General features: G+C 55.3%; 1 protein-coding gene across 3 annotated transcripts; it reads left to right on the plus strand.

The window, feature by feature from the left end:
* Positions 1-585: 585 nt before the first annotated feature.
* nfxl1 (nuclear transcription factor, X-box binding-like 1) lies at positions 586-11,305 on the plus strand. Of its 3 annotated transcripts, XM_023966046.2 has the most exons (25): positions 586-699; positions 1,202-1,395; positions 1,469-1,666; positions 1,731-1,840; positions 1,920-2,050; positions 2,258-2,302; positions 2,404-2,537; positions 2,629-2,714; positions 2,798-2,873; positions 2,941-3,038; positions 3,459-3,573; positions 3,643-3,767; positions 3,847-3,969; positions 4,180-4,270; positions 6,198-6,318; positions 6,396-6,552; positions 6,636-6,727; positions 7,195-7,216; positions 7,308-7,430; positions 7,497-7,651; positions 7,728-7,797; positions 10,272-10,376; positions 10,451-10,531; positions 10,603-10,656; positions 10,943-11,305. In XM_023966046.2, the coding sequence occupies exons 2-25, from the start codon at positions 1,245-1,247 to the stop codon at positions 11,129-11,131; spliced, it is 2,652 nt and encodes an 883-aa protein (XP_023821814.1). In that variant the 5' UTR covers positions 586-699; positions 1,202-1,244; the 3' UTR covers positions 11,132-11,305. The 3 variants fall into 3 exon arrangements, with proteins under 3 accessions (XP_023821814.1, XP_023821812.1, XP_023821813.1); XM_023966044.2 differs by having other exon boundaries at positions 7,308-7,651; XM_023966045.2 differs by having other exon boundaries at positions 681-923; positions 7,308-7,651.
* Positions 11,306-11,346: the final 41 nt, after the last annotated feature.

The following is an 11,346-nucleotide window of genomic DNA, read 5'->3' on the forward strand; positions in this document are numbered from 1 at the left end:
AGAAATAGAAATAAGTCAGGATTAAACTTTAGGAGAAAATGTTGAATCTTTCACATACAGACAAGGTTTTCATTGCTTTTTGCTTCTCAGAATTACGAATACTATTAATAAACGGATTGAACTCAGAAAAGGAGACAATGAAACAAGGATTTCAACCAGAGAATTTACATTTGTGAAAATGAACGTTGGCCAAAATGAGCAACAGATTTCAAAGTAAACCAGAGTCTTTTGTATATTATTTGATATTGGACCCAAAAGGACATCTTTCAGAATAAAACTAAACAAGAATCTATTCTTGAATGAAGGAAATCATAAATCTTCTGCTAAAACACTTTAACTTGAGGACAATAACAGAAAAGATGTGACTGTTTCAGGGGAACAGCAGCAGAGAGACTACAGAGTTTCGATGTTTAATCTAAATCTATTCTGAATAAATGATTTAACTGGCTAAATTCTGTCTATAATCTAAAAATAACCGTCATTTTAAAGGATTCAGGCCCGGTCCGTCTGCTGCTGACACGTCACACCTGAAGGTTGGCTGCTTCGGTGTCCGAAAAGGTTCCGCAGGATTGTGGTAATTGTAGTTTTTAATGGGAATGTTCCACTTGATTTTCCGCTTAAGAACTACAAATACCAGAGTGCATGGCGATACTTTGCGCATGACATCTAGGAGGCAACACAGTGATTCTCCCTGCAGAGGTGGGTCAACTTCAAACTTCTGAAAGATGAACTTTTATTTGAGTCCGAACCGAAGTGTTTAAACTCATGAACGCTCCGTTTGTCCTTCAAAGTGCCGCTTACAGGAAGTGACGTAGTTCAGGCGCCTTTTCCTCTTGTGTTGTTAGCTTACAGCGGCTAGCCGGCGGCTAACAGCATGAACTGAACACAGGAGGGCTTTCAGAGTGGACTCTGAACCTGCACAGGTGTGTTCACGTCAGCGTTAGTTCACCTGTGTGACGTCACTGGACGTTGTGGAGTATTTTAACCAGAAAAAGGCTCTTTTAACTGCGGTCATTAGAGCTGCACATGCCGTGGGACTGGAGCATGCGCACTGCTCACGTTCCGATGTGATGAATGGATCAGTCTGGACCGGATCGGTTCTGCTGAGTCATTGGGTTTGGACGGACCTGGTGGCCGTTCAGGGGGCGGAGCTCAGTAACTCCATTAACTCCATGGTGGTTTTCTCTCTGGGACTTCACAGGTGAGGCTGTGCAGGTGAGGCTGGACGTTGGGAGGCGGTTGCCATGGAGCCCGCCTGGCGACAGCAGGGCAGGGGGCGGGGGCGTGGCCAGAACACTCAGGATGAAAGACCCCGCCCCTCGCAGAAGGAGAAGGCGGTCCCAGGACGGGGAGGCGGAGGGATGAGGACGGACCCGGGCCCGGATCTTCCTCAGGGTGAGGAAGAGTTCTGATGGATGAAGCAGGTACCGGACCGGCACCTGTAACCTTCCTCTGCTCTCTGACACAGCTGGCGCCGTCCAGTGCAAGTTTGAGGAGATCCGGAGGTCCAACCAGGCGGCTGCCAAGAGACTGGTGGAAATCCACGTCAGCTCCTCCTCCTCCTCCTCCTCCTCGGATGAAGAGGAGAACGAGGACGGGAACCAGAAGGAGGGCCAGAGAGGGAGGATCCTGGCGTCGACCTTCACCACGTACACCGACCAGACGGGTGAGTGGGCGCCGGGGTCAGGAGGGGCGTGTGTCTGTAAACCGACCGCTGCGCTCTGGTTCAGGCGGCGACGCCTCGGCTCTGACCCGGACCGGTCAGTACGTCAGCGAGCTGTTCCAGTCCGGAGCCGTCACCTGCCTGATCTGCATCGCCTCGGTCAGGAGGACGCAGGCGGTGAGTGGCGCACGCCATCCGCCGATCATCGGACAGCACATCAAGCTCCGCCCCCTCACACCTGTCCCTCCGCCTGCAGGTGTGGAGCTGCGGCGGCTGCTTCTCCCTCTTCCACCTCCCCTGCATCCAGAAGTGGGCCAGAGACTCGGTCTTCCTCGTGTCCTCCGTGACCGATGAAGACTTCGGGCAGCGGGACCACCCGTGGCCGTGGTGAGGAGCCCCTCCCCTCTCTGGGTTCTGGGGACGTTTGGGTCGGGTTTGTTCTAAATGTGGGTGGGAACCTCGATGGGGACGATCTAAGGCTCTGCAGAACCTCTGGTTCCTGAGCAGAGCTGCAGGGTTCTTCAGGAGAACCCGGTTCTGAACCAGGTTCTGGGTTCTTTGGATGATCTGGACCGGTTTCATGTTTCTCCTCAGTCCAAAGTGCCGGACGGAGTATCCGCCGAGCTCCACGCCCAGCAGGTGAGGCCGTCCTCCAGAGGGGGGCTGTGAGCAGAACCCCAGCCCCCCCCCCTTCTCCTGGTCATTTCTGCTGAGTCACTGTTCCTCTGTGGTGCGTTCAGGTACACGTGTTACTGCGGGAAGCTGCAGGACCCCCCGGCCGACCCCTGGCTGGTCCCTCACTCCTGCGGCGCCGTGTGCCAGAGGCAGCTGAAGCCCAGCTGTGGCCACACCTGTCTGCTGCTGTGTCACCCCGGTAACCGAACACGACCCCCCCCCCCCCCCATCCCCCCCGTGCATCAGGACACAGCTTTTTGGAAAAACATGACCCTGTGTGCCGCCTTCAGGTCCCTGTCCGCCCTGTCCCAAGATGGTGTCCGTCTCCTGCCTGTGTGGCAAAGCTAAGCCCCTCCCCCGCCGCTGCAGCAACAAGGTGAGCTCTGACGGTGGGGACTGGGGGCGGGGCTGTTGTGCGTCCGTGTGACCAGCTGTGTGTGTGTGTGTGTGCGTCTGCAGGCCTGGTCCTGCCAGCAGAGGTGTGGGAGGCTGCTGGCCTGTCAGCAGCACACCTGTTCCGAGCCCTGCCACTCAGGTAAGCCCCGCCCAGCTCCCGGTCTGCCCCCCCTGGTTGGACGCTGACGCGCATCTGTTTGTGTCAGAGTGCGCCCCCTGTCCCAGAGTGAGCCTGCAGAGCTGCGTGTGCGGCCGCCAGAAGGCGGAGCGGCCCTGCGCCGGCCCCCGCTGGACCTGTGCGCAGGTGAGTCTGTCGTTTCCATGGAAACCGCGTCGCTTCTGATTTACTAAGAGGAGAAAAGCTGGTGAAGGATGTGATTCATTACATCTGTTCACCCATCATCAGCAAACGATCCTGAAACCTCTGCTGGTCTCTGAATGACTGTAATCCCAACAGATTCTGGCGCTTCGGCTGCTTTCTGCCAGAGTTCACATTAAACCACTTCAATACTGGAAATGCTGCATATTTGAGCTCAGAAACTTGTCTCAGAATCTGTTGGAGTTATGTCTGATGGGTTTCTGTGAGTCAGAGAAGTCTAAACGAGTTTAAAGGAACGTTTTTGCTTTACCTTCAAAGACTTTGGCTCCACCTGGTGTCCATCAGCGGTACTGCAGGTCTGAGCTGATGACTGAAGCAGCGGATGTGTGTTATTGTGTCTCTCAGGTGTGCGGCGCCCCCCTCTCTTGTGGGAATCACACCTGTGAACAGGTGTGTCATGATGGAGTGTGCCCCCCCTGCCCCCGCTCGCTCAGCAGATCCTGTCCCTGCGGCAAAACCAGTGAGAGGACGCCTCCTCCGCGCCGCCCGGAGCCCACGCCGCCTCCTCCTGACCTGTCTGTGGTTGCAGGGTCGTCTCTGCCGTGCACGGAGGAGGTGCCCCCCTGTGGAGACACCTGCGACCGCCCGCTGTCCTGTTTGAAGCACACCTGCTCCATGAGGTGTCACCGCGGCAGCTGTGAGACCTGCCGACAGGTGACGGACACGCGCAGCTGTTCCACATGCACGCACTCGCAGGCACGCACTCACACGTGACGCTCTGCTGTGCCTGCAGGAGGTGGAGAGGGAGTGCAGGTGTGGCAAACACCGGAAGAAGACGGCCTGTCATAAGGAGTACCTGTGCGACTCCAAGTGTCCAAAGACCAGGAACTGCCAGAGGCACCAGTGCAGGAGGAAGGTGAGGGGGGGGCCTCCTCAGGTGGGGGTGTTCTGCTGGCAGCAGCTGTTCCCACTCCCCTAAATGTCACTCATGCCGCTCCATGTGATGGCTGAAGGTCGATATGGGGCAGGGTCTCGTCTGCCGCCGTTATCGCGTTTGCAGTGTGACATTTTCACGGGTATTAACCTGAGCTCCGCTCTCTGCTTCCCATCATGCTCTCTGTTTCAGTGTTGCCCCGGTAACTGCCCCCCCTGTGACCAGAGCTGCGGGCGAACTCTGGGATGTCGCAACCACAAGTGTCCGTCTGTCTGTCACCAAGGTAACGCCCAGAAGCTGAGACTGGACTGTTTGAAGCAGCAGAAGAGGTTCAGAGCAGAAACCGGGTCTGGGTTCTGCTCGGTCCAGGAGGCGTCTCCCCCTACAGGCAGCTTAGAGTACTGCAGCAGGAGACTCTTCTGAAGGATAGAAACCAGATTTGAACACACGCAGTTTCTTTATTAGTTTCTGATTCATCTGACTTGCTTCATGGTTTGGACCTTCTGGGTTCCTCTCCTGATTGGTCGGTTGTGGAGAACGTTGTGTTGTTGTTGGCATGTGATAACACACAAACACACACACACAGTGGGAGGACAGGCTGCTTACAGCAACAGCCTGTCCTCCCTACAGAGTGGTGTGAGTGACGGCTTCCTGTGTGTCTGATGTGAGGTCAGATGTCTGCGCTCTGATTGGATAACCAGCCGGCTTCATTCCTGAGTGGATCTGGCAGCTGATTGGTCGCTCTGAGCTTTTGGAGCGGCAGACAGACGGCGCCGCTGACAGGCTGCGGTTGTGTGTCTTTGTGCTGCTGTGGTTGTGTGTCTCTCTTGTGTCGCACATGTCAGGCTGGAGTCTGGGGCTCTGACCCGGTTCTGTGGGTCCAAATCCATGGTGGGACGTCTCTGTGGTGTTTGTGTCTTCATGGAGACGCTGATGTTAGGACTTTGGTTCTGGTTCTTCTGTGGAGTCTGGGCTTTGTGAGTCCTGGTGGGGTTCTGTAAAGTTCTACAGTGGTGGCCCGTCCAGTACGCAGAGGTGATCTGGACCTCCACAGTCTTCTCCTCCACCCAAACGTTAAAGGAGTCCCTTCTCCTCAGGGTTGCAGGTTTGAATCCTCGGCGCCAGAGCAGATTGGACCTACATGAAGTCCAGAACAGAACCAGCCTGGTTCTAGAGCGATTCCCTGTTCCCACAGCTGTTCTTCTACCTCTGTTAGTAACCATGGCAACAGCGCTGACTTTTACTCCACATGAAAGACTTCAGTTTCTGCTTGATGTAGGCGGGGTTTTTTTTGATTGACAGATGTCAGTACGATCTTTACCTGTAGATGTGGGCGTGGTTTATCCCCCCTCAGGCCTTGTGCCCCTCCCATTTCATGATTTTTTTAAACGTTGATTGGCGTTGGTCAGGACGTGGCGTGCACTCCGTCCGTCTAAACGCAGTCAGACGTGAATGTGGCGAATGCGATGATGACATCATCTGCTGTCAGACTGAAGATGCCACATAAGCCACGCCCAGAGTTCTGGTCCAGTAGGGGGTGGTTTTAAAGAGAACCGAGGCTGTCCTGACTCGGCCCCTGACGGGGAACCGACCCAGCTCCACTGGTTCCTGAACCAGAGCCTCTAACCTCTGTGACCCGGCTGTGCTGTGTCCGGGTCGGATCAGAACTGTGGGCTGACGTCCTGACCGTCCGTGAGGTCACCGCGGGTCAGCTGACACCTGCAGACCCTCTGGAGGATCAACGGGACGTCAAGAGCTGCTCATCAGCGCTGGACTGAGCATGCTCAGTACTCACAGCCGTCCGGGTCGATGGGCTGTCACTGACAGGAACCGGGCCGAGTGCAGACGGGTTATTTCCAGCACCAGAACATCTGACAGCAGAGCTGATGACCTTCACGGGACGCCGCGCCTCCTTATCTGTCAGGCGGAGCACGAGTCTGGGCGACTCGCTGAAGGTCAGCCGAACGCGGCGCTCTGATGGTGATCAGGAGAGGAGGGGGCGGAGCCTCCTGATCTTCACTGTGAGGGCCGACATCGCTGTGGGTTTGAACCCGCTGCTGCACAGCCAGCTGTTTGCTGGTGGAGGGTCTTCTCCAGCAAACAGCAGGCTGTGCGGCAGCGGCCCTGCGGGTTTGAACCAGCGGGGCCGCTGCCGCACAGCCTGGTTTGCAGGTCCTCTCCTGCATCAGTGAGGTTTCCCGCCTCCTCAGGAAGCTGTTATCCGTGTCCGGAGACGGTGGAGGTGCGCTGCTCCTGCGGCGCCAGCGTGCTGGTCGTCCCGTGTGGTCGAGAGAGGACCACCAAGCCGCCGCGCTGCAAAGAGGCCTGCAGGTAAACCACCGCCAGCGGGAGGGGCTTCACGTTCACGGAGCTCCGCCCATCCGCAGGTGTCTCTCTGGTGTCCTCAGGTGCCCCCCCTCCTGCCATCACCCCTCCAGGGAGCCTCACCGGTGCCACCCGGGGCCCTGCCCCCCCTGCAGGCAGCTGTGCCTCCTCCCCCTCCCCCGCTGCAGCCACACCTGCCCACAGCCGTGCCATGACCTGGTTCTGGTTCGGTCCCAGCAGGTGGGTTCTGTTCTGGTTCTGGCTGTTCTGGAACCACACTTCCTGTTTCCAGCCGGGCCCTGACCCCTCCTCTCTGTGTTTAGGTTCAGCTGGCGGGTCCGTGGGAGCAGCCGTCAGAACCGGCGTTCATGAAGAAGGCGCTGCCCTGCCCCCCGTGCCAAGTCCCCATCCCAACGTAGGTCCAGGAGCCAGAACCCATCCAGATCAGATCCTGACAGGAACCACTTCCTGCTGCCGCCGGGGCGGGAAATAAATCAAACCGATTCACAAACGCGATAAAACATCAGGAACACAAACACAGCAGAGGGGGCGGAGCTTGATCTTTGCATAGGATCTGCGGCTGGGGGCGGGGCTTGTTATGAGTGTTTCATAAGCGTTTGTGTGCTGACAGAACCTGATGGAAGGGTCGGTATCAGACCCAGTAGAACTGACCCACATGAGAACCACAGACCCACTGCACGTCTGTCCACATGTGGGCTCCAGATCTGAGGAGACTAGAACCCATCAGAACCCGCATGCCAGAACAGTGTTCCTGTCAGGAACTGGTCCAGGATGTGAGGCCTGCTTCATTTGGGGGCGGGGCATTCTGGAGATCATGTGATTGCAGGGAACCTGATGCTTAAGGTTCTGTTTGTGTTTCAGGTCCTGTTTTGGAGAACATGAGGTGAGAACCCCTTCCAGTCTGCTTATCCTGGTCGGGTCGGTTCTGGTCCTCCTTCAGACCAGCTGTTGTGTGTGTGTGTGTGTGTGTGCAGGTCACCCCGGTGCCGTGTTGTCGTCAGGGTCCGTTTTCCTGCGGGTGTCCCTGTGGACGTCCGTTGGCGTGCGGGAACCACCACTGCAGCAGGAAGTGTCACCTGGTTACCGACGACGACCAGGTGAGACCCTCAGGGTCGTCGTCGCAGACGGACTCTGCAGCCGCTGAGCGTTTGCTGTGTTTCCAGTGTGAGGGGTGTGAGGAGGGCTGCAGTAGGCCACGCCCACCCGGTTGCCCCCACTCCTGCCCCCGCCCCTGTCACCCAGGTGACTGCCCCCCCTGCAACCAAATGATCCGCCAGCGCTGCCACTGCAAGATCAGCATGCTCTACGTGGAGTGCACGTGAGTGCGCACGGACACGCACTGCTCAGTGATGTCAGAGCGCCGCGTGACGATAAAGTTTTATGATCGTCTGCAGGAAGCTGACTGCAGCGGATGCGCAGCTGAAGGTGCAGCTGGGATCCTGTGGCAACCAGTGTCCCAAAGAGGTACACAACCACACAACCAGTGACCCACAGAGGTACACAACTACACAATAACACAACCAGTGTTCCAAAGAGGTACACAACCACACAACCAGTGACCCACAGAGGTACACAACTACACAACCAGTGACCCACAGAGGTACACAACTACACAATAACACAACCAGTGTTCCAAAGAGGTACACAACCACACAACCAGTGACCCACAGAGGTACACAACTACACAATAACACAACCAGTGTTCCAAAGAGGTACACAACCACACAACCAGTGTCCCAAAGAGGTACACAACCACACAACCAGTGACCCACAGAGGTACACAACTACACAATAACACAACCAGTGTTCCAAAGAGGTACACAACCACACAACCAGTGACCCACAGAGGTACACAACTACACAATAACACAACCAGTGTTCCAAAGAGGTACACAACCACACAACCAGTGTCCCACAGAGGTACACAACTACACAATAACACAACCAGTGTCCCAAAGAGGTACACAACCACACAACCAGTGTCCCAAAGAGGTACCCAACCACACAACCAGTGTCCCAAAGAGGTACACAACTACACAATAACACAACCAGTGTCCCAAAGAGGTACCCAACCACACAACCAGTGTCCCAAAGAGGTACCCAACCACACAACCAGTGTCCCAAAGAGGTACCCAACCACACAACCAGTGTCCCAAAGAGGTACACAACCACACAACCAGTGTCCCAAAGAGGTACACAACCACACAACCAGTGTCCCAAAGAGGTACACAACCACACAACCAGTGTCCCAAAGAGGTACACAACCACACAACCAGTGTCCCAAAGAGGTACACAACTACACAATAACACAACCAGTGTCCCAAAGAGGTACACAACCACACAACCAGTGTCCCAAAGAGGTACACAACCACACAACCAGTGTCCCACAGAGGAACACAACCACACAACCAGTGTCCCACAGAGGAACACAACCACACAACCAGTGTCCCAAAGAGGTACACAACTACACAATAACACAACCAGTGTCCCAAAGAGGAACACAACCACACAACCAGTGTCCCACAGAGGAACACAACTACACAATAACACAACCAGTGTCCCAAAGAGGTACCCAACCACACAACCAGTGTCCCAAAGAGGTACCCAACCACACAACCAGTGTCCCAAAGAGGTACCCAACCACACAACCAGTGTCCCAAAGAGGTACACAACCACACAACCAGTGTCCCAAAGAGGTACACAACCACACAACCAGTGTCCCAAAGAGGTACACAACCACACAACCAGTGTCCCAAAGAGGTACACAACCACACAACCAGTGTCCCAAAGAGGTACACAACTACACAATAACACAACCAGTGTCCCAAAGAGGTACACAACCACACAACCAGTGTCCCAAAGAGGTACACAACCACACAACCAGTGTCCCACAGAGGAACACAACCACACAACCAGTGTCCCACAGAGGAACACAACCACACAACCAGTGTCCCAAAGAGGTACACAACTACACAATAACACAACCAGTGTCCCAAAGAGGAACACAACCACACAACCAGTGTCCCACAGAGGAACACAACTACACAACCAGTGTCCCAAAGAGGTACACAACTACACAACCAGTGTCCCAAAGAGGTACACAACTACACAATAACACAACCAGTGTCCCACAGAGGAACACAACCACACAACCAGAGTCCCACAGAGGAACACAACCACAGAAGCATGTCAGGTGTTGTGTAGCCTGGTGTTCCTGCTGGTTGTGATGTTGTGTTCCTCCGTCTCTGGTCTGTAGACTCCATGGTTCTGATTTCATGTCAGTCACGTTTCTGCTTCATGTTGACACACAACTCGTTCATGTCTACATCTGGTTGTGGTAAATAGAACTTTGTGTCTCAGAGACTTCACTTCAGTAAACTCCTGTCAGACTCTTCACCAGGAAATAAGCTCCAGTTTACAGACGGCTCTGTGGTGGAGCGTCTGCCATGTTCTCATGCTCTGCAGGAGCATTTCAGTATTCCCAACACGGTTCTGTATGAGTGACCATCAGTGCTGTGACCAACACAACTGTTACACAACATTAACACAACTGCATCACGGCCGTCCAGCAGTTGGAGCAGAACAGCAGCAGCGTCTCCTCCGGGACTCGGTTCTGTGGCGCCGCCGTGTCTGTTTGGTTCCACCTGGCAGTGATTTAGTGTTTAGATTCCGACACGGACCGGATCACGTCCTGATCTCCTCCACATGTCTGGAGGAGGACTGTAAGGTCACGGAGGAAACGCCCAGACACTCCTGCTCCTCTGGAGCCTCGCTCCAACTGCTGATGTCACGTTCTCTGACATGACCCCAAAGAATTGTGGGATTGTTTTGTCTCATGGAGGATCTCCAGTGTCTGGAAGGAGCTGAAGGAGGCAGCCATGTTTGTTTTAGTCACTGCAGCTCTTCTGGTGTGTGTCTCTGTGTGTCTCTGTGTGTAGCTGGGCTGCGGCCATCGCTGTAAGCAGGTGTGCCATCCAGGTGTGTGTGAGGAGACGTGTCACCAGAAGGTGAAGCTGCGGTGCTCCTGCAGGAGGATCAGGAAGGTGAGGAGCAGACGTTGTGGTTGAAGGAGCTCACATGGGGGCGGAGCTTCAGCTGTGGTCATACGTGTGTGCAGGAGGTGCCGTGCTCCCTGTCCTCCCAGTCCTCCCCTCAGTGTGATGATGTGTGCAGAGAGCAGAGGCAGCGGCTCAGCCAGGTAAAGACGCACCTGCACGGCTCACCTGTTCTCACCTGGACGCACTCTGACTGCTGTGTGTGTTTGTGCAGCTGAAGGAGGCGGAGCTAAGAGCCGCAGAGGAGGAGGAGCAGAGGAGGCTGCAGGTCAGTCCAAACTCACCTGTGACTTGCAGGTGGGGGTGGAGCCTAACAAACACCTGAACAGCTGAAAGGTTCTGACATTCTTACAGAACCGGGACAAAAATTTCTGATGTTTTCTGAGACGTTGGAGAACCTGACCTGACCGTCTGATGGTTGGTGGGGGGGTTAAACCCCGCCCCCTGCAGACTGTCCCGTCTGCGCAGACTTAAGAGCTGCAGTCTAGCCGGCAAACCCAGTGAGGTTCTGGAGTTTGGTTCTGTTCTGAGCTGAACATGGTTCTCCTCCTCAGGAGGAGCTGGAGGCCTTTGAGAAGCGGCAGCAGCGAGGGGGGAGGAGGAACAAGCGCCGGAGGAGGGAGGAGGTGGACGATGAGCAGGAGAGGGCGGCCCGGTGGAGGAGGCGTGTCCTCGTGGTCCTGGTCCCGCTGGGCGGCGTGCTGCTGTCCGCCGCCTTCTACTACCTGCTGAGCCCAGCCTGAGGGAGCACAAGCCCCGCCCCCTTCAGCGGCGGGGGGAGCAGTGGCTTTCTGCTTACCTGGAAGTCCAAGTTTAGCTTCTAGTTGAGTTAGAATCTTCTGGAACATCTGTGATCTTCAGACGTGATCTCTGGATCTTTACTTTCATGACAATAAAATCCTGATTTTGTTTCTGAACATCGTCGTTTCTGACGTGGTGATGATGACGCGTCACTCTG

The sequence above is a fragment of the Oryzias latipes genome, chromosome 18 (genome assembly GCF_053564925.1).
Source record: "Oryzias latipes strain Hd-rR chromosome 18, Olatipes_Hd-rR_3.1".
NCBI classification, from domain to species: domain Eukaryota; kingdom Metazoa; phylum Chordata; class Actinopteri; order Beloniformes; family Adrianichthyidae; genus Oryzias; species Oryzias latipes.

What these genes read in the sequence shown, in the direction of transcription:
- nfxl1 (XM_023966044.2), top strand. Translation starts at nt 1,245, where the DNA reads ATGGAGCCCGCCTGGCGACAGCAGGGCAGGGGGCGGGGGCGTGGCCAG. An exon ending in CGGTCAGGAGGACGCAGGCG is followed by an intron (nt 1,841 to 1,919) that starts GTGAGTGGCGCA and finishes CTCCGCCTGCAG; the next exon opens with GTGTGGAGCTGCGGCGGCTG. An exon ending in CCGAGCTCCACGCCCAGCAG is followed by an intron (nt 2,303 to 2,403) that starts GTGAGGCCGTCC and finishes TGGTGCGTTCAG; the next exon opens with GTACACGTGTTACTGCGGGA.